Source organism: Heterodontus francisci, unplaced genomic scaffold (genome assembly GCF_036365525.1).
Source record: "Heterodontus francisci isolate sHetFra1 unplaced genomic scaffold, sHetFra1.hap1 HAP1_SCAFFOLD_1026, whole genome shotgun sequence".
NCBI classification, from domain to species: domain Eukaryota; kingdom Metazoa; phylum Chordata; class Chondrichthyes; order Heterodontiformes; family Heterodontidae; genus Heterodontus; species Heterodontus francisci.
The window spans coordinates 106,530-129,557 of record NW_027141678.1 but is presented as its reverse complement, the minus strand read 5'-3'; the positions used below and the strand labels follow the sequence as shown (position 1 = coordinate 129,557).

General features: G+C 42.2%; 1 protein-coding gene across 2 annotated transcripts in view; it reads left to right on the top strand.

The window, feature by feature from the left end:
• The window catches only part of LOC137364376 (uncharacterized), a 162,021-nt gene that overhangs the window by 50,302 nt on the left and 88,691 nt on the right, over window positions 1-23,028 (top strand). Inside the window, exon 2 of one of the 2 annotated variants that reach the window (XM_068027622.1) lies at window positions 18,284-18,397. In XM_068027622.1, coding sequence (XP_067883723.1) covers window positions 18,284-18,397 — 114 coding nt within the window. Of the gene's footprint in view, window positions 1-18,283; window positions 18,554-23,028 lie in introns of both variants that reach the window. The other variant, XM_068027621.1, reaches the window with a different exon arrangement.

The window sequence follows — 23,028 nt, the reverse complement described above, 5'->3', positions numbered from 1 at the left end:
TCTCATCACTGATTCACTCTCTTTATATTCCTTCTTCTCTCTGATTCGCTCTCTTTATATTCCTTCTCCTCTCTGATTCACTCTGTTTATATTCCTTCTCCTCTCTGATTCACCCTGTTTATATTCCTTCTCCTCTCTGATTCACTCTCTTTATATTCCTTCTCCTCTCTGATTCACTCTGTTTATATTCCTTCTCCTCTCTGATTCACACTGTTTATATTCCTTCTCCTCTCTGATTCACTCTCTTTATATTCCTTCTCCTCTCTGATTCACTCTCTTTATATTCCTTCTCCTCTCTGATTCACTCTCTTTATATTCCTTCTCCTCTCTGATTCACTCTGTTTATATTCCTTCTCCTCTCTGATTCACACTGTTTATATTCCTTCTCCTCTCTGATTCACTCTCTTTATATTCCTTCTCCTCTCTGATTCACTCTCTTTATATTCCTTCTGCTGTCTGATTCTCTCTCTTTATATTCCTTCTCCTCTCTGATTCACTCTGTTTATATTCCTTCTCACTGATTCACTCAGTTTATATTCCTTCTCTCTGATTCACTCTCTTTATATTCCTTCTCCTCTCTGATTCACTCTCTTTATATTCCTTCTCCTCTCTGATTCACTCTCTTTATATTCCTTCTCCTCTCTGATTCACTCTGTTTATATTCCTTCTCCTCTCTGATTCACACTGTTTATATTCCTTCTCCTCTCTGATTCACTCTCTTTATATTCCTTCTCCTCTCTGATTCACTCTCTTTATATTCCTTCTGCTGTCTGATTCTCTCTCTTTATATTCCTTCTCCTCTCTGATTCACTCTGTTTATATTCCTTCTCACTGATTCACTCAGTTTATATTCCTTCTCTCTGATTCACTCTCTTTATATTCCTTCTCCTCTCTGATTCACTCTCTTTATATTCCTTCTCCTCTCTGATTCACACTGTTTATATTCCTTCTCCTCTCTGATTCACTCTCTTTATATTCCTCCTCCTCTCTGATTCACTCTCTTTATATTCCTCCTCCTCTCTGATTCATTCTCTTTATATTCCTTCTCCTCTCTGATTCACACTGTTTATATTCCTTCTCCTCTCTGATTCACTCTCTTTATATTCCTCCTCCTCTCTGATTCACCCTCTTTATATTCGTCCTCCTCTCTGATTCACTCTGTTTATATTCCTTCGCCTCTCTGATTCACTCTGTTTATATTCCTTCTCCTCTCTGATTCACTCTGTTTATATTCCTTCTCCTCTCTGATTCACTCTATTTATATTCCTTCTCCTCTATGATTCACTCTCGTTATATTCTTTCTCCTCTCTGATTCACTCTCTTTATATTCCTTCTCCTCTCTGATTCACTCTGTTTATATTCCTTCTCCTCTCTGATTCACTCTCTTTATATTCCATTTCCTCTCTGATGCACTCTGTTTATATTCCTTCTCCTCTCTGATTCACTCTCTTTATATTCTTTCTCCTCTCTGATTCACTCTCTTTATATTCCATCTCCTCTCTGATTCACTCTCTTTATATTCCTTCTCCTTTCTGATTCACTCTCTTTGTATTCCTTCTCCTCATTGATTCACTCTGTTTATATTCCTTCTCTCTGATTCACTCTCTGTATATTCGTTCTCCTCACTGATTCACTCTCTTTATATTCCTTCTTCTCTCTGATTCACTCTCTTTATATTCCTTCTCCTCTCTGATTCACTCTGTTTATATTCCTTCTCCTCTCTGATTCACACTGTTTATATTCCTTCTCCTCTCTGATTCACTCTCTTTATATTCCTTCTCCTCTCTGATTCACTCTCTTTATATTCCTTCTCCTCTCTGATTCACTCTGTTTATATTCCTTCTCCTCTCTGATTCACTCTCTTTATATTCCTTCTCCTCTCTGATTCACACTGTTTATATTCCTTCTCCTCTCTGATTCACTCTCTTTATATTCCATCTCCTCTCTGATTCACTCTGTTTATATTCCTTCTCCTCTCTGATTCACTCTCTTTATATTCCTTCTCCTCTCTGATTCACTCTCTTGATATTCCTTCTGCTGTCTGATTCTCTCTCTTTATATTCCTTCTCCTCTCTGATTCACTCTGTTTATATTCCTTCTCTCTGATTCACTCTGTTTATATTCATTCTCTCTGATTCACTCTCTTTATATTCCTTCTCCTCTCTGATTCACTCTGTTTATATTCCTTCTCTCTGATTCACTCTGTTTATATTCTTTCTCTCTGATTCACTCTGTTTATATTCATTCTCTCTGATTCACTCTCTTTGTATTCCTTCTCCTCATTGATTCACTCTGTTTATATTCCTTCTCTCTGATTCACTGTCTGTATATTCGTTCTCATCACTGATTCACTCTCTTTATATTCCTTCTTCTCTCTGATTCGCTCTCTTTATATTCCTTCTCCTCTCTGATTCACTCTGTTTATATTCCTTCTCTCTGATTCACCCTGTTTATATTCCTTCTCCTCTCTGATTCACTCTCTTTATATTCCTTCTCCTCTCTGATTCACTCTGTTTATATTCCTTCTCCTCTCTGATTCACACTGTTTATATTCCTTCTCCTCTCTGATTCACTCTCTTTATATTCCTTCTCCTCTCTGCTTCACTCTGTTTATATTCCTTCTCCTCTCTGATTCACTCTCTTTATATTCCTTCTCCTCTCTGATTCACTCTGTTTATATTCCTTCTCCTCTCTGATTCACACTGTTTATATTCCTTCTCCTCTCTGGTTCACTCTCTTTATATTCCTTCTCCTCTCTGATTCACTCTCTTTATATTCCTTCTCCTCTCTGCTTCACTCTGTTTATATTCCTTCTCCTCTCTGATTCACTCTCTTTATATTCCTTCTCCTCTCTGATTCACTCTGTTTATATTCCTTCTCCTCTCTGATTCACACTGTTTATATTCCTTCTCCTCTCTGGTTCACTCTCTTTATATTCCTTCTCCTCTCTGATTCACTCTCTTTATATTCCTTCTCCTCTCTGATTCACTCTGTTTATATTCCTTCTCTCTGATTCACTGTGTTTATATTCCTTCTCCTCTATGATTCACTCTCGTTATATTCTTTCTCCTCTCTGATTCACTCTCTTTATATTCCTTCTCCTCTCTGATTCACTCTGTTTATATTCATTCTCTCTGATTCACTCTCTTTATATTCCTTCTCCTCTCTGATTCACTCTGTTTATATTCCTTCTCTCTGATTCACTCTGTTTATATTCTTTCTCTCTGATTCACTCTGTTTATATTCATTCTCTCTGATTCACTCTCTTTATATTCCATCTCCTCTCTGATTCACTCTGTTTATATTCCTTCTCCTCTCTGATTCACTCTCTTTATATTCCTTCTCCTCTCTGATTCACTCTCTTTATATTCCTTCTGCTGTCTGATTCTCTCTCTTTATATTCCTTCTCCTCTCTGATTCACTCTGTTTATATTCCTTCTCACTGATTCACTCAGTTTATATTCCTTCTCACTGATTCACTCAGTTTATATTCCTTCTCTCTGATTCACTCTCTTTATATTCCTTCTCCTCTCTGATTCACTCTCTTTATATTCCTTCTCCTCTCTGATTCACACTGTTTATATTCCTTCTCCTCTCTGATTCACTCTCTTTATATTCCTCCTCCTCTCTGATTCACTCTCTTCATATTCCTCCTCCTCTCTGATTCACTCTCTTTATATTCCTTCTCCTCTCTGATTCACACTCTTTATATTCCTTCTCCTCTCTGATTCACTCTCTTTATATTCCTCCTCCTCTCTGATTCACCCTCTTTATATTCCTCCTCCTCTCTGATTCACTCTGTTTATATTCCTTCCCCTCTCTGATTCACACTGTTTATATTCCTTCTCCTCTCTGATTCACTCTGTTTATATTCCTTCTCCTCTCTGATTCACTCTCTTTATATTCCTTCTCCTCTCTGATTCACTTTATATTCCTTCTCCTCTCTGATTCACTCTCTTTATATTCCTTCTCCTCCCTGATTCACACTGTTTATATTCCTTCTCCTCTCTGATTCACTCTCTTTATATTCCTTCTCCTCTCTGATTCACTCTCTTTATATTCCTTCTCCTCTCTCATTCACTCTGTTTATATTCCTTCTCCTCTCTGATTCACTCTATTTATATTCCTTCTCCTCTATGATTCACTCTCGTTATATTCTTTCTCCTCTCTGATTCACTCTCTTTATATTCCTTCTCCTCTCTGATTCACTCTGTTTATATTCCTTCTCCTCTCTGATTCACTCTGTTTATATTCCTTCTCCTCTCTGATTCACACTGTTTATATTCCTTCTCCTCTCTGATTCACTCTCTTTATATTCCATCTCCTCTCTGATTCACTCTGTTTATATTCCTTCTCCTCTCTGATTCACTCTCTTTATATTCCTTCTCCTCTCTGATTCACTCTCTTGATATTCCTTCTGCTGTCTGATTCTCTCTCTTTATATTCCTTCTCCTCTCTGATTCACTCTGTTTATATTCCTTCTCTCTGATTCACTCTGTTTATATTCATACTCTCTGATTCACTCTCTTTATATTCCTTCTCTCTGATTCACTCTGTTTATATTCTTTCTCTCTGATTCACTCTCTTTGTATTCCTTCTCCTCTCTGATTCACTCTGTTTATATTCCTTCTCCTCTCTAATTCACACTGTTTATATTCCTTCTCCTCTCTGATTCACTCTCTTTATATTCCTTCTCCTCTCTGATTCACTCTCTTTATATTCCTTCTCCTCTCTGATTCACTCTCTTTATATTCCTTCTCCTCTCTGATTCACTCTCTTTATATTCCTTCTCCTCTCTGATTCACTCTCTTTATATTCCTTCTCCTCTCTGATTCACTCTGTTTATATTCCTTCTCCTCTCTGATTCACACTGTTTATATTCCTTCTCCTCTCTGATTCACTCTCTTTATATTCCTTCTCCTCTCTGATTCACTCTGTTTATATTCCTTCTCCTCTCTGATTCACTCTATTTATATTCCTTCTCTATGATTCACTCTCGTTATATTCTTTCTCCTCTCTGATTCACTCTCTTTATATTCCTTCTCCTCTCTGATTCACTCTGTTTATATTCCTTCTCCTCTCTGATTCACTCTGTTTATATTCCTTCTCCTCTCTGATTCACTCTCTTTATATTCCATCTCCTCTCTGATGCACTCTGTTTATATACCTTCTCCTCTCTGATTCACTCTCTTTATATTCCTTCTCCTCTCTGATTCACTCTCTTGATATTCCTTCTGCTGTCTGATTCTCTCTCTTTATATTCCTTCTCCTCTCTGATTCACTCTGTTTATATTCCTTCTCTCTGATTCACTCTGTTTATATTCATTCTCTCTGATTCACTCTCTTTATATTCCTTCTCCTCTCTGATTCACTCTGTTTATATTCCTTCTCTCTGATTCACTCTGTTTATATCCTTTCTCTCTGATTCACTCTGTTTATATTCATTCTCTCTGATTCGCTCTCTTTATATTCCATCTCCTCTCTGATTCACTCTGTTTATATTCCTTCTCCTCTCTGATTCACTCTCTTTATATTCCTTCTCCTCTCTGATTCACTCTCTTTATATTCCTTCTGCTGTCTGATTCTCTCTCTTTATATTCCTTCTCCTCTCTGATTCACTCTGTTTATATTCCTTCTCACTGATTCACTCAGTTTATATTCCTTCTCTCTGATTCACTCTCTTTATATTCCTTCTCCTCTCTGATTCACTCTCTTTATATTCCTTCTCCTCTCTGATTCACACTGTTTATATTCCTTCTCCTCTCTGATTCACGCTCTTTATATTCCTCCTCCTCTCTGATTCACTCTCTTTATATTCCTCCTCCTCTCTGATTCACTCTCTTTATATTCCTTCTCCTCTCTGATTCACACTGTTTATATTCCTTCTCCTCTCTGATTCACTCTCTTTATATTCCTCCTCCTCTCTGATTCACTCTCTTTATATTCCTCCTCCTCTCTGATTCACCCTCTTTATATTCCTCCTCCTCTCTGATTCACTCTGTTTATATTCCTTCCCCTCTCTGATTCACACTGTTTATATTCCTTCTCCTCTCTGATTCACTCTGTTTATATTCCTTCTCCTCTCTGATTCACTCTCTTTATATTCCTTCTCCTCTCTGATTCACTCTGTTTATATTCCTTCTCCTCTCTGATTCACTCTCTTTATATTCCTTCTCCTCCCTGATTCACACTGTTTATATTCCTTCTCCTCTCTGATTCACTCTCTTTATATTCCTTCTCCTCTCTGATTCACTCTCTTTATATTCCTTCTCCTCTCTGATTCACTCTCTTTATATTCCTTCTCTTCTCTGATTCACTCTCTTTATATTCCTTCTCCTCTATGATTCACTCTCGTTATATTCTTTCTCCTCTCTGATTCACTCTCTTTATATTCCTTCTCCTCTCTGATTCACTCTCTTTATATTCCTTCTCCTCTCTGATTCACTCTGTTTATATTCCTTCTCCTCATTGATTCACTCTGTTTATATTCCTTCTCTCTGATTCACTCTCTGTATATTCGTTCTCATCACTGATTCACTCTCTTTATATTCCTTCTTCTCTCTGATTCGCTCTCTTTATATTCCTTCTCCTCTCTGATTCACTCTGTTTATATTCCTTCTCCTCTCTGATTCACCCTGTTTATATTCCTTCTCCTCTCTGATTCACTCTCTTTATATTCCTTCTCCTCTCTGATTCACTCTGTTTATATTCCTTCTCCTCTCTGATTCACACTGTTTATATTCCTTCTCCTCTCTGATTCACTCTCTTTATATTCCTTCTCCTCTCTGATTCACTCTCTTTATATTCCTTCTCCTCTCTGATTCACTCTCTTTATATTCCTTCTCCTCTCTGATTCACTCTGTTTATATTCCTTCTCCTCTCTGATTCACTCTCTTTATATTCCTTCTCCTCTCTGATTCACTCTGTTTATATTCCTTCTCCTTTCTGATTCACACTGTTTATATTCCTTCTCCTCTCTGATTCACTCTCTTTATATTCCTTCTCCTCTCTGATTCACTCTCTTTATATTCCTTCTCCTCTCTGATTCACTCTGTTTATATTCCTTCTCCTCTCTGATTCACTCTATTTATATTCCTTCTCCTCAATGATTCACTCTCGTTATATTCTTTCTCCTCTCTGATTCACTCTCTTTATATTCCTTCTCCTCTCTGATTCACTCTGTTTATATTCCTTCTCCTCTCTGATTCACTCTGTTTATATTCCTTCTCCTCTCTGATTCACTCTCTTTATATTCCATCTCCTCTCTGATGCACTCTGTTTATATTCCTTCTCCTCTCTGATTCACTCTCTTTATATTCCTTCTCCTCTCTGATTCACTCTCTTGATATTCCTTCTGCTGTCTGATTCTCTCTCTTTATATTCCTTCTCCTCTCTGATTCACTCTGTTTATATTCCTTCTCTCTGATTCACTCTGTTTATATTCATTCTCTCTGATTCACTCTCTTTATATTCCTTCTCCTCACTGATTCACTCTGTTTATATTCCTTCTCCTCTCTGATTCACTCTGTTTATATTCCTTCTCCTCTCTGATTCACTCTCTTTATATTCCATCTCCTCTCTGATGCACTCTGTTTATATACCTTCTCCTCTCTGATTCACTCTCTTTATATTCCTTCTCCTCTCTGATTCACTCTCTTGATATTCCTTCTGCTGTCTGATTCTCTCTCTTTATATTCCTTCTCCTCTCTGATTCACTCTATTTATATTCCTTCTCTCTGATTCACTCTGTTTATATTCATTCTCTCTGATTCACTCTCTTTATATTCCTTCTCCTCTCTGATTCACTCTGTTTATATTCCTTCTCTCTGATTCACTCTGTTTATATTCTTTCTCTCTGATTCACTCTGTTTATATTCATTCTCTCTGATTCACTCTCTTTATATTCCATCTCCTCTCTGATTCACTCTCTTTATATTCCTTCTCCTCTCTGATTCACTCTCTTTATATTCCTTCTCCTCTCTGATTCACTCTCTTTATATTCCTTCTGCTGTCTGATTCTCTCTCTTTATATTCCTTCTCCTCTCTGATTCACTCTGTTTATATTCCTTCTCACTGATTCACTCAGTTTATATTCCTTCTCTCTGATTCACTCTCTTTATATTCCTTCTCCTCTCTGATTCACTCTCTTTATATTCCTTCTCCTCTCTGATTCACACTGTTTATATTCCTTCTCCTCTCTGATTCACGCTCTTTATATTCCTTCTCCTCTCTGATTCACACTGTTTATATTCCTTCTCCTCTCTGATTCACTCTCTTTATATTCCTTCTCCTCTCTGATTCACTTTCTTTATATTCCTTCCGCTCTCTGATTCACTCTCTTTATATTCCTTCTCCTCTCTGATTCACTCTCTTTATATTCCTTCTCCTCTCTGATTCACACTGTTTATATTCCTTCTCCTCTCTGATTCACGCTCTTTATATTCCTCCTCCTCTCTGATTCACTCTCTTTATATTCCTCCTCCTCTCTGATTCACTCTCTTTATATTCCTTCTCCTCTCTGATTCACACTGTTTATATTCCTTCTCCTCTCTGATTCACTCTCTTTATATTCCTCCTCCTCTCTGATTCACCCTCTTTATATTCCTCCTCCTCTCTGATTCACTCTGTTTATATTCCTTCCCCTCTCTGATTCACACTGTTTATATTCCTTCTCCTCTCTGATTCACTATGTTTATTTTCCTTCTCCTCTCTGATTCACTCTCTTTATATTCCTTCTCCTCTCTGATTCACTCTGTTTATATTCCTTCTCCTCTCTGATTCACTCTCTTTATATTCCTTCTCCTCCCTGATTCACACTATTTATATTCCTTCTCCTCTCTGATTCACTCTCTTTATATTCCTTCTCCTCTCTGATTCACTCTCTTTATATTCCTTCTCCTCCCTGATTCACTCTGTTTATATTCCTTCTCTCTGATTCACTCTGTTTATATTCATTCTCTCTGATTCACTCTCTTTATATTCCTTCTCCTCTCTGTTTCACTCTCTTTATATTCCTTCTCGTCTCTGATTCACTCTCTTTATATTCCTTCTCCTCTCTGATTCACTCTGTTTATATTCCTTCTCCTCTCTGATTCACTCTCTTTATATTCCTTCTCTCTGATTAACTCTCTTTATATTCCTTCTCCTCTCTGATTCACTCTCTTTATATTCCTTCACCTCTCTGATTCACTCTGTTTATATTCCTTCTCTCTGATTCACACAGTTTATATTCCTTCTCCTCTTTGATTCACTCTCTTTATATTCCTTCTCCTCTCTGATTCACTCTCTTTATATTCCTTCTCTCTGATTCACTCTCTTTATATTCCTCCTTCTCTCTGATTCACTCTCTTGATATTCCTTCTCCTCTCTGATTTACTCTCTTTATATTCCTTCTCCTCTCTGATTCACTCTCTTTATATTCCTTCATCACTCTGATTCACTCTCTTTATATTCTTTCTGCTCTCTGATTCACTCTCTTTATATTCCTTCTCCTCTCTGATTCACTCTCTTTCTATTCTTTCTCCTCTCTGATTCACTCTCTTTCTATTCCTTCTCCTCTCTGATTCACTCAGTTTATATTCCTTCTCTCTGATTCACTCTATTTATATTCCTTCTCTCTGTTTCGCTCCGTTTATATTCCTTCTCTCTGTTTCGCTCCGTTTATATTCCTTCTCTCTGATTCACTCTGTTTATATTCCTTCTCTCTGATTCACTCTGTTTATATTCCTTATCTCTGATTCACTCTCGTTATATTCCTTCTCCTCTCTGATTCACTCTGTTTATATTCCTTCTCTCTGATTCACTCTGTTTATATTCCTTATCTCTGATTCACTCTCTTTATATTCCTTCTCCTCTCTGATTCACTCTGTTTATATTCCTTCTCCTCTCTGATTCACTCTCTTTATATTCCTTCTCCTCTCTGATTCACTCTCTTTATATTCTTTCTGCTCTCTGATTCACTCTCTTTATATTCCTTCTCTCTGATTCACTCTGTTTATATTCCTTCTCTCTGATTCACTCTGTTTATATTCCTTATCTCTGATTCACTCTCTTTATATTCCTTCTCCTCTCTGATTCACTCTGTTTATATTCCTTCTCCTCTCTGATTCACTCTCTTTATATTCCTTCTCCTCTCTGATTCACTCTCTTTATATTCTTTCTGCTCTCTGATTCACTCTCTTTATATTCCTTCTCCTCTCTGATTCACTCTCTTTATATTCCTTCTCCTCTCTGATTCACTCTCTTTATATTCTTTCTCCTCTCTGATTCACTCTCTTTATATTCCTTCTCCTCTCTGATTCACACTGTTTATATTCCTTCTCCTCTCTGATTCACTCTCTTTATATTCCTTCTCCTCTCTGATTCACTCTCTTTATATTCCTTCTCCTCTCCGATTCACTCTCTTTATATTCCTTCTCCTCTCCGATTCACTCTGTTTATATTCCTTCTCTCTGATTCACTCTGTTTATATTCCTTCTCTCTGATTCACTCTGTTTATATTCCTTCTCTCTGATTCACTCTGTTTATATTCCTTCTCTCTGATTCACTCTGTTTATATTCCTTCTCTCTGATTCACTCTGTTTATATTCCTTCTCCTCTCTGATTCACTCTCTTTATATTCCTTCTCCTCTCTGATTCACTCTCTTTATATTCCTTCTCCTCTCTGATTCACTCTCTTTATATTCCTTCTCCTGTCTGATTCACTCTGTTTATATTCCTTATCTCTGATTCACTCTCTTTATATTCCTTCTCCTCTCTGATTCACTCTCTTTATATTCCTTCTCCTCTCTGATTCACTCTCTTTATATTCCTTCTCCTCTCTGATTCACTCTGTTTATATTCCTTCTCTCTGATTCACTCTGTTTATATTCCTTCTCTCTGATTCACTCTGTTTATATTCCTTCTCTCTGATTCGCTCTGTTTATATTCCTTCTCTCTGATTCACTCTGTTTATATTCCTTCTCTCTGATTCACTCTGTTTATATTCCTTCTCTCTGATTCACTCTGTTTATATTCATTCTCTCTGATTCACTCTGTTTATATTCATTCTCTCTGATTCACTCTGTTTATATTCATTCTCTCTGATTCACTCTGTTTATATTCATTCTCTCTGATTCACTCTGTTTATATTCATTCTCTCTGATTCACTCTCTTTATATTCCTTCTCCTCTCTGATTCACACTGTTTACATTCCCGCTGGTCTCACTGATTCGCACTGTTTACAGTCCGGCTGGTCACACTGATTCCCACTGTTTACAGTCCCGCTGGTTTCACTGATTCACACTGTTTACAGTCCCGCTGGTCTCACTGATTCCCACTGTTTACCCTCCCGCTGGTCTCACTGATTCACACTGTTTACAGTCCCCCTTGTCTCACTGATTCACTCTGTTTACAGTCCCGCTTCTTCTTCTTCTTTGGCCTCCTTGTCTCAAGAGACAATGGGTAAGCGCCTGGAGGTGGTCAGTGGTTTGTGGAGCAGCGCCTGGAGTGGCTATAAAGGCCAATATTCTGACTTATAACCTGCAACTGCTGCCTTCCGTGTTGTTCCGGTCGCTGTGAGGCGAGTATGGAGTGACCTCTCCATGGCGCATGCCTGGGCGAATGTATGGAGGTTGAGAGTTGCCCAAGCGTCAAAACCCCCCTCTCGGCCTTTCTGGTGGGGTCCAAAGGAGTGCAGAGCACGACGATTGGCACCAGTATGGCTGCAGGAACTGCCGGAAACATACCTTACTGATTCACACTGTTTACAGTCCCGCTGGTCTTACTGATTCGCACTGTTTACCCTCCCGCTGGTCTCACTGATTCACACTGTTTACAGTCCCGCTGGTCTCACTGATTCGCACTGTTTACCTTCCCGCTGGTCTCACTGATTCACACTGTTTACAGTCCCACTCGTCTCACTGATTCGCACTGTTTACCTTCCCGCTGGTCTCACTGATTCACACTGTTTACAGTCCCACTCGTCTCACTGATTCGCACTGTTTACCTTCCCGCTGGTCTCACTGATTCACACTGTTTACAGTCCCGCTGGTCTCACTGATTCGCACTGTTTACAGTCCCACTGGTCTCACTGATTCACACTGTTTACAGTCCCGCTGGTCTCACTGATTCACACTGTTTACAGTCCCGCTGGTCTCGCTGATTCGCACTGTTTACAGTCCCGCTGGTCTCACTGATTCACACTGTTTACCCTCCCGCTGGTCTCACTGATTCGCACTGTTTACAGTCCCGCTGGTCTCACTGATTCGCACTGTTTACAGTCCCGCTGGTCTCACTGATTCGCACTGTTTACAGTCCCGCTGGTCTCACTGATTCACACTGTTTACAGTCCCGCTGGTCTCACTGATTCACACTGTTTACAGTCCCGCTGGTCTCACTGATTCACACTGTTTACAGTCCCACTCGTCTCACTGATTCGCACTGTTTACCTTCCCGCTGGTCTCACTGATTCACACTGTTTACAGTCCCACTGGTCTCACTGATTCACACTGTTTACAGTCCCGCTGGTCTCACTGATTCACACTGTTTACAGTCCCACTCGTCTCACTGATTCGCACTGTTTACCTTCCCGCTGGTCTCACTGATTCACACTGTTTACAGTCCCGCTGGTCTCACTGATTCACACTGTTTACAGTCCCACTCGTCTCACTGATTCGCACTGTTTACCTTCCCGCTGGTCTCACTGATTCACACTGTTTACAGTCCCACTCGTCTCACTGATTCGCACTGTTTACCTTCCCGCTGGTCTCACTGATTCACACTGTTTACAGTCCCACTGGTCTCACTGATTCACACTGTTTACAGTCCCGCTGGTCTCACTGATTCACACTGTTTACAGTCCCGCTGGTCTCACTGATTCACACTGTTTACAGTCCCGCTGGTCTCACTGATTCGCACTGTTTACAGTCCCGCTGGTCTCACTGATTCACACTGTTTACAGTCCCGCTGGTCTCACTGATTCGCACTGTTTACAGTCCCGCTGGTCTCACTGATTCACACTGTTTACAGTCCCGCTGGTCTCACTGATTCACACTGTTTACAGTCCCGCTGGTCTCACTGATTCACACTGTTTACAGTCCCGCTGGTCTCACTGATTCACACTGTTTACAGTCCCACTCGTCTCACTGATTCGCACTGTTTACCTTCCCGCTGGTCTCACTGATTCACACTGTTTACAGTCCCGCTGGTCTCACTGATTCGCACTGTTTACCTTCCCGCTGGTCTCACTGATTCACACTGTTTACAGTCCCGCTGGTCTCACTGATTCGCACTGTTTACAGTCCCGCTGGTCTCACTGATTCACACTGTTTACAGTCCCGCTGGTCTCACTGATTCACACTGTTTACAGTCCCGCTGGTCTCACTGATTCGCACTGTTTACCTTCCCGCTGGTCTCACTGATTCACACTGTTTACAGTCCCGCTGGTCTCACTGATTCGCACTGTTTACAGTCCCGCTGGTCTCACTGATTCGCACTGTTTACAGTCCCGCTGGTCTCACTGATTCGCACTGTTTACATTCCCGCTGGTCTCACTGATTCACACTGTTTACCCTCCCGCTGGTCTCACTGATTCGCACTGTTTACATTCCCGCTGGTCTCACTGATTTGCACTGTTTACCTTCCCGCTGGTCTCGCTGATTCGCACTGTTTACAGTCCCGCTGGTCTCACTGATTCGCACTGTTTACATTCCCGCTGGTCTCACTGATTCGCACTGTTTACAGTCTCTCTGGTTTCACTGATTCACACTGTTTACAGTCCCGCTGGTCTCACTGATTCGCACTGTTTACCCTCCCGCTGGTCTCGCTGATTCGCACTGTTTACAGTCCCGCTGGTCTCACTGATTCGCACTGTTTACAGTCCCGCTGGTCTCACTGATTCGCACTGTTTACAGTCTCTCTGGTTTCACTGATTCGCACTGTTTACAGTCCCGCTGGTCTCACTGATTCGCACTGTTTACAGTCTCTCTGGTTTCACTGATTCGCACTGTTTACAGTCCCGCTGGTCTCACTGATTCGCACTGTTTACCTTCCCGCTTGTCTCGCTGATTCGCACTGTTTACAGTCCCGCTGGTCTCACTGATTCGCACTGTTTACAGTCCCGCTGGTCTCACTGATTCACACTGTTTACAGTCCCGCTGGTCTCACTGATTCGCACTGTTTACCTTCCCGCTTGTCTCGCTGATTCGCACTGTTTACAGTCCCGCTGGTCTCACTGATTCACACTGTTTACAGTCCCGCTGGTCTCACTGATTCGCACTGTTTACAGTCCCGCTGGTCTCACTGATTCGCACTGTTTACATTCCCGCTGGTCTCACTGATTTGCACTGTTTACCTTCCCGCTGGTCTCACTGATTCACACTGTTTACAGTCCCGCTGGTCTCACTGATTCACACTGTTTACAGTCCCGCTGGTCTCACTGATTCGCACTGTTTACAGTCCCGCTGGTCTCACTGATTCGCACTGTTTACAGTCTCTCTGGTTTCACTGATTCACACTGTTTACAGTCCCGCTGGTCTCACTGATTCGCACTGTTTACCCTCCCGCTGGTCTCGCTGATTCGCACTGTTTACAGTCCCGCTGGTCTCACTGATTCGCACTGTTTACAGTCCCGCTGGTCTCACTGATTCGCACTGTTTACCCTCCTGCTGGTCTCGCTGATTCGCACTGTTTACAGTCCCGCTGGTCTCACTGATTCGCACTGTTTACAGTCCCGCTGGTCTCACTGATTCGCACTGTTTACAGTCCCGCTGGTCTCACTGATTCACCCTGTTTACAGAGGCCATTTCCCTAAGAACTATCTCTGCCAAGGTAGTGGTGGAGGGACTAACCTAATTCTTTATCTGATATGGACTGTCTGCCTGCTGAGATCCGGTTGGATCAGTGCTCTAATTTCTTGTCTGGGATCTTTCAAAAAGGCATGGGTAATCTGTGCATAACCTAGCTGAAGTCCTCAGCCTATCACCCACAGTCACAAGGAGCTTTGGAATGCTACCACCAGACCATAAAGACAATGACCAGGGCATACTACTGTGGGCACCCCCATGACTGGAACAAAGGGCTGGGATTTCTCCGGCTTGCCACCAGGAACTCACCCAATGAGTCCACCGGCTTTCGTCCCTTTGAATTAGTTTATGGACACGAGGTGAGAGGTCCTCTTAAACTAATCAAGGAGAGGTTTTTGGGACAAGGGATGAGTCTTCCATGTTAGACGTTTCCATGTTCTGGGAGCGGCTCACGGGAGCAGCCAGAAGGGGTGTGTCTCACTCTGTCTCCAGAAGGCCTGATGTGAGGCATGCAAAACCTAGCTGCTGGCTGCCAGATCCAAGATAAAGATCCCGGGAAGGAAGCCCTCTGCTCAACTATCTCCGAGAACAGCTATCAATGCAGAACCTCCAGACCACCAATTCAAACGGAAGACTACTAAAGCTACCAGACACTACAGATTGTATTATTTTTATTTGTTCTGGACTGTAATCCAACCCAAAACTATTCCTCACCATTTTGTAATCTATTTGTGTGTGTGTGTCTGAGAGTGAAAGTGTGGTGTAATTTTATTATTTTATTTAGATCAGGTTTAGATTTTTAAGGATAATAAACTCATTTCTTTCTTGTTTAAACTCAAAAAAACCTGTCCGATTGGTTCTTTTACAATCACAATAAAGGTAAAACACTCACCGAAGTGGTAAGAACATCCACTGTTTAAAAAGGAATAAAACCTGTTGCAGTTAAATAAGAGGAAGGACAAGAGGGAGGGGGAGAGCCTTGTGACCCCTCCTCACCTGATCGTAACACACTGCACTGTACAGTTGATGTCTGCGCTTCCAACGGTATCAGAGTGAAGAACAGAGTGAAACAGGGTTGTGTTCTAACTCCCACTCTGTTTGGCAGCTTCTTCCCCATGATCCTGACCTTTGCCTTCCCTGCAGATATGGAAGGAGTCTACTTGCACACTAGGTCAGACAGCAAGCTCTACAATCTATCCAGGTTGAAAGCCAAGACAAAAACACATCACATCCTGACCAGAGAGCTCCTCTATGCTGATGCTGTGCTAGTCACTCAAACGGAAACTCAGCTACAAAGACTCATGGACTGTCTCTCCCATGCCTGTAACTTGTTCTCCTTGGCTATAAGCATCAGGAAAACTGGTTATGGGACAAGGTGTTGCCTTGCTGCCCCTGATCACACTAAATAACACCCACTGGAAGAGGTTAACAAATTCTGCTACATTGGCCCACGGTGACAGATAAGCTGTCCCTTGATGCAGAGCTCGATATGCACGTAGGGAAAGCAGCTGTCATGTTTGGCCAACCTGCAAAACACACCTGAGTTAACACCAAGCTGACCCTTAGCACCAAGCTGATGGTTTATAAGGCCTGTGTTCTAAACACCTTGCTGTATGGCTGTGAAACATGGGTGACTTACAGCTACCAGGAAAAGAAGCTGAATAATTTCCATCTTCTCTGTCTGAGGTGAATATTGGGTATAACCTGGAAGGACAAAATCACAAATGTGGCAGCCCTCTCAAAGGCAGAGCTCCCAAGTGTATTGGCAATAATCAAGCAGAGGCGGCTTTGGTGGATCAGACATGTCCACAGGATGGAAGATGGTCGCATTCCCAAGGATCTTCTTTCTGTATGGTGAGGTAGCCAGGACCAGATAACCATTGGTGTGCCCAAAGCTCTGCAAGCATGACATGAGGGCCCTAAATGTCGCTGATCGCATTTGGGAGTCACTGGATGGTGTAAGAGGGAAATGGCAACACATCCAGTGGACTTGGTTATGGGACAAGGTGTTGCCTTGCTGTGTGCACTACTATGATGACCAGTTGCTACAGCAGCTTGGCAACAGGCACCAACATCAAAAACAACAATTCTCAATGTCACTTGGCAGCTTCACAAACAGCATTTGTGGCAGAACCTGCATCTTACGGATTGGCATTCGTAGCCGACAAAGGTGAACCAAGAGAAGACACCCCACCTAAATGGGTTGTTTATTGCATGTCCATCATCTATCATAGATGGAAAGATGCTAACAACCTTTATCAATTTTTAGCCCATCCAGTGCATCAACTCCCTCCTCTTTCACTATGACTTGGGCAGCATCTTCCTCCTTGGTAAAGACAGATACAAAGTACTCATTTAATACCTCAGCCATTTCCTCTCCCTCTACCTAATCGGCCACACCTTTTTACCACCCTTTTACTATTTATATGCCGATAGAAGACTTTTGGCTTCCCTTTTATGTTAGCTGTCAGTCTTGTCTCGTCTCATACTCTGCTGCTCTTTTTTCATTTCCTCTCTGAACTCTCTATATGCAGCCTGGTTGTGAGTTATATTATCAAACTGACATCTGTCATGCGCACCGTTTTTCTGCTTCATTTTACTCTTTATCCCTTTTGTCATCCAAAGAGCGCTGGCTTTGTTTGTCTTACCTCCCCCCATTGTGGGAATGTACTTCAACTGCACTCAAATCATCTCCTGTTTCAAGGCAGCCCATTGTTCAGTTACAGTTTTGCCTGACAATCTTGATTCCAGTTTACCTGGAATCTCCTGAAGTTGGCCCACTCCCAATTAATTATTTTTGCTCTGCATTGCCCTTTGTCCTTTTCCAAAGCTAACCCTAAACAATATGATCACTGTCCCCTAAATATTCCTCAATTGACACTTGATCCAACCTCATTCCCCAGAACCAGCAATGTGTCCTTCATCATTTATTTATTTAGAGATACAGCACTGAAACAGCCCCTTCAGCCCACCTAGTCTGTGCTGACCATCAACCACCCATTTATACTAATCCTACACTAATCCCATATTCCCCTACCTATACTAGGGGCAATTTACAATGGCCAATTTACCAATCAACCTGCAAGTCTTTGGCTGTGGGAGGAAACCGGAGCACCCGGAGGAAACCCACAGAGTCACAGGGAGAACATGCAAACTCCACACAGGCAGTACCCGGAATTGAACCCAGGTCGCTGGAGCTGTGAGGTTGTGGTGCTAACCACTGCACCACTGTGCCGCCAATGCTGGACTGGAGATATACTGATGTAGAAAACTTTAGAAATTCTTCCTGGTCTCTGCCCTTTACACTCTCACAATCACTATCCCAGTTTATATTAGGATAATTAAAGTGCCCTGTTATATCTACCCTATAGATTTTTCCAAGTTGTAAGATGCCCTTTAGAGAGTGGAGGAATTTACCAGCTGAAATTACCAGAATGCTGTTTAAATGTTAAGACATTAAGTTCAATGATTGACTTCATGTGATCTTTCTCTTCTGACAGATGTCTTGCAACCGCCAATGATGTTTCAAAATCCCAACAGTGCGATCAATATTATACATCTTCATTGTGTTGTGAAAAATGAGGAAGTGAGTACAGTCTGGTGGATGACAGAAGGTAAACAACTTGAAAATAATGCAACTTACAAAATGTCGATTGACAACAAAACACTGACTATTAACACTGAACGACATTTAACGTGTCAGCTATACACTTGTGTGGTCAGAAATGATGTCAGTGAGAACAGGAACTCTCGTTTGATTGTCCTGGATGGTAAGTTTTATCGTGGTCCTATTTTAAGTTAGTGTCTATCAGTTACATGATAGTGATTTTAAGACCAGTTGAATGTCACATTTTGGGACATTTAACTGTACTGCCTGAGTCAAAATCCCTGGAACTCCCTTCCTAACAGCACTGTGGGTGTACCTACCCCACATGGACTGCAGCGGTTCAAGAAGGCAGCTCACCACCACCTTCTCAAGGGCAATTAGGGATGGGTAATAAATGCTGGCCTGGCCAGCGACGCCCACATTCCAAGAATGAGTTAAAAAAAGGATTTTATTTTAACTGATGATCTGATATACATATGACAGGCCGTTAATGTCTGAAGCAGCATTAAAGCCAGCAGATCTGAACCAAATATTATACTTTCCAGTATATAACAAGAGGTCTCTCTTTAAAACCTCTGAGTCTTGCTTCTATTTAAGTAGATATTGGTTATTTAAAGATGAATTCTGGATTAAAGGGGACATGTAACTGGTAACACTGAGCTGGGAGAATATCTCGTGCAAGACCAGTGTAATGTCTAACAAATAATTTTACCACCGTCACCATCCCTGGGTATGTCCTGTCCCACCAACAGGATGCACTCACCCGATCTGGTGGCATAGTGATATACAGTCAGGGTGGAGTTGCCCTGGGAGTCCTCAACATTGACACCGGACCCCATGAAGTCTCGTGGCATCCGGTCAAATATGGATACGGAAGTCTCCTGCTAATTACCACCTATCTCCCACCCCCTCAGCTGATGAATCAGTACTCCTACATATTGAGCACCAGCTGGAAGAAGCACTGAGGGTGACAAGGGCACAGAATGTACTCTGGGTGGGGGACTTCAATGTCCATCACCAAGAGTGGCTCGGTAGCACCACTACAGACCGAACTGGCCGAGTCCAAAAGGACATAGATGATAGACTGGGTCTGCGGCAGGTGGTGAGGGAACCAACACGAGGGAAAAACATACTTGACTTCGTCCTCACCAATCTACCTGTCGCAGATGCATCTGTCCATGACAGTATTGGTAGGAGTGACCACCGCACAGTCCTTGTGGAGATGAAGTCCCTCCTTCACATTGAGGATACCGTCCATCATGTTGTGTGGCACTATCACCGTGCTGAATGGGATAGATTTCGAACGGATCTAGCAATGCAAAACTGGGCATCCATGAGGCGCCATGGGCCATCAGCAGCAGCAGAATTGTACTCAACCACAATCTGTAACCTCATGGCCCGGCATATCCCCCACTCTACCATTACCATCAAGCCAGGAGACCAACCCTGGTTCAATGAAGAGTGCAGGAGGGCACCCCTGAAAATGAGGTGCTAATCTGGTGAAGTTATAACACAGGACAAGATGTGTGCCAAACAGTGGAAGCAGCATGCGATAGACAGAGCTAAGCAATCCCACAACCAGCAAATCAGATCGAAGCTCTGCAGTCCTGCCACATTCAGTCATGCATGGTGGTGGACAGTTAAACAACTAGTAGGAAGAGGCTCCAAAAGTAATCCCATCCTCAATGATGGGGGAGCCCAGCACATCAGTGCGAAAGATAAGGCTGATGCATTTACATCCATCTACTGCCAGAAGTGCCGAGTGGATGATCCACCTCGGCCTCCTCCTGAAGTCCCCAGCATCACAGATGCCAGTCTTCAGCCAATCCAGTTCACTCTACGTGATATCAAGGAACGACTGAAGGCACTGGACACTGCAAAGACTATGGGCCCTGACAATATTCCGGCAATAGTACTGAAGACCTGTGCTCCAGAACTAGTCACGCCCCTAGCCAAGCTGTTCCAGTCCAGCTACAATACGACCATCTACCCGGCAATGTGGAAAATTTGCCCATGTATGTACACAAAAAACTACACAAATCCAACCCGGCCAATTACCGCCCCATCAGTCTACTCTTGATCATCAGTAAGTGATGGAAGGTGTCGTCAACAGTGCCATAAAGCACCACCTGCTTAGCAATAACCTGCTCACTGACACTCAGTGATTGGGTTCCACCAGGGCCACTCAGCTCCTGACCTCATTACAGCCTTGGTTCAAACATAGACAAAAGAGCTGAACCCGAGGTGAGGTGAGAGTGACTGCCCTTGACCAAGGCAGCATTTGACCGAGTATGGCATCAAGGAGCCCGAGCAAAACTGAAGTCAATGGGAATCAGGGGGAAAACTCTCCGCTGGTTGGAGTCATACCTAGCGCAAAGGAAGATGGTTGTGGTTATTGGAGGTCAATCATCTGAGCTCCAGGACATCACTGCAGGAGTACCTCAGGGTAATGTCCTAGGCCCAACCATCTTCAGCTGCTTCATCAATGACCTTCCTTCAATCATAAGGTCAGAAGTGGGGATGTTCGCTGATGATTGTACAATGTTCAGCACCATCCTCGATTCCTCAGATGCTAAAGTAGTCCTTGTCCATATGCAGCAAGTCCCAGACAACATCCAGGCTTGGGGTGATATGTGGCAAGTTACATTGGTGCCGCACAAGGCAATGGCCATCTGCAACATGAGGGAATCCAACCATCTCCTTGACATTCAATGGCATTACCATCACTGAATCCCCCACTATCAACATCCTGGGGGCTACAATTGACCAGAAACTGAACTGGACCAGCCACATAAATCACAGAATCATTACAGTGCAGAAGGAGGACATTCGGCCCATGGTGTCTGCACCGGCTCTCCCAAAGAGCAATTCCCTCAGTTCCATTCCCCTGCCTTCTCCCCGCAACCCTGCACATTCTTCCTTTTCATATAAATGTCTAATTCCCTTTTTGAATGCTCCAATTGAACCTGCCTCCACCACACTCTCAGGCAGAGCATTCCAGACTTTAAACACTCGCTGAGTGAAAAAACATTTCCTCATGTCTCTTTAGCTTCTCTTACCAAATAAAATCTGCTCCCTCTTGTTCTCGATCCTTTCACCAGTGAGAACAGTTTCTCTCTATCTACTCTGTCCAGACCCCTCATGATTTTCAATACCTCGATCAAATCACCTCTCAGCCTTCTCTTCTCCAAGGAAAACAGTCCTAACTTCTCCAATCTATCTTCATAACTGAAATTCCTAATCTCTGGAACCATTCTTGTGAATCTTTTCTGTACTCTCTCCAATACCCTCACGTCTTTCCTGAAGTGTGGTGCTCAGAATTGGACGCAATACTCCAGCTGAGGCTGTAATAGTGTCTTATACAAGTTCAACATAACTTCCTTGCTCTTGTACTCTCTGCCCCTATTAATAAAGCCCAGGATACTGTATGCTTTATTAACCGCTCTCTCAACCTGTCCTGCCACCTTCAATGACTTATGCACATATACCCCCAGGTCTCTCTGTTCCTGCACCCCCTTTAGAATTGTACCCTTTATTTTATTTTGTCTCTCCATGTTCTTCCTATCAAAATAAATCACTTCACATTTCTCTGTATTGAACTTCATCTGCCACCTGTCGGCCCATTCCACTAACTTGTCTATTTCCTTTTGAAGTTCTACACTATCCTCCTCACAGTTCACAATGCTTCCAAGTTTCATATCATCTGTAAACTTTGAAATTGTGCCCTGTACACCAAGGTCTAGGTCATTAATATATATCAGGAAAAGCAAGGTCACAACACTGATCCCTGGGGAACTCCACTACAAACCTTCCTCCAGCCCCGAAAAACATCTATTAACATAAATACTGTGATGACAAGAGCAGGTCAGAGGCTGGGAATTCTTTGGCAAGTAACTACCCCATCTCCGACCTTCCTTTCCTCTCCAAAGCCCTTGAATATGTTGTCACCTCCCAAATCTGTGCCCATCTTTGCCAGAACAGCATATTTGAATCCATCCAATCAGGTTTCTCTCCCTACCACAGTACCGAAATGGCTTTTATCAAAGTCACAACTGACATCCTGTGTGATTGTGACAAAGATAAACTTTCCCTCCTCATCCTGCTCCTCCTATCTAATCATTGACACAGTTGACCACACCATTCTCTTCTAATGCCTCTTGACTGTCATTAAGCTGGTTCCATTCTTATCTATCTAATCATAGCCAATGTATCACTTGCAATGGCTTCTCTTCCTGATCCCACAGCATTACTTCTGGTGTCCCCCAAGGATCTATCATTGGGCCCCTTCTATTTCAAACATAGAATATAGAAGCAGGAGTAGGCCATTCGGCCCTGCACTGCCATTCAATACGATCATGGCTGATCGTCCAAACTCAGTACCCTGTTTCTGCTTTCTCCCCATATCCCTTGATTCCGTTAGCCCGAAGAACTATATCTAACTCTTTCTTGAATATATTTCATGATTTGGCCTTAGCTGCTTTCTGTGGTAGAGAATTCCATAGGTTCACCATTCTCTGGGTGAAGAAATCCCTCCTCATCTCAGTCCTAAATGGCTTACCCCTTATCCTTAGACTGTGACCCCTGGTCCTGAACTCCCCACCATCGGAAACATCCTTCCTGCATCTAGTCTGTCCAGTC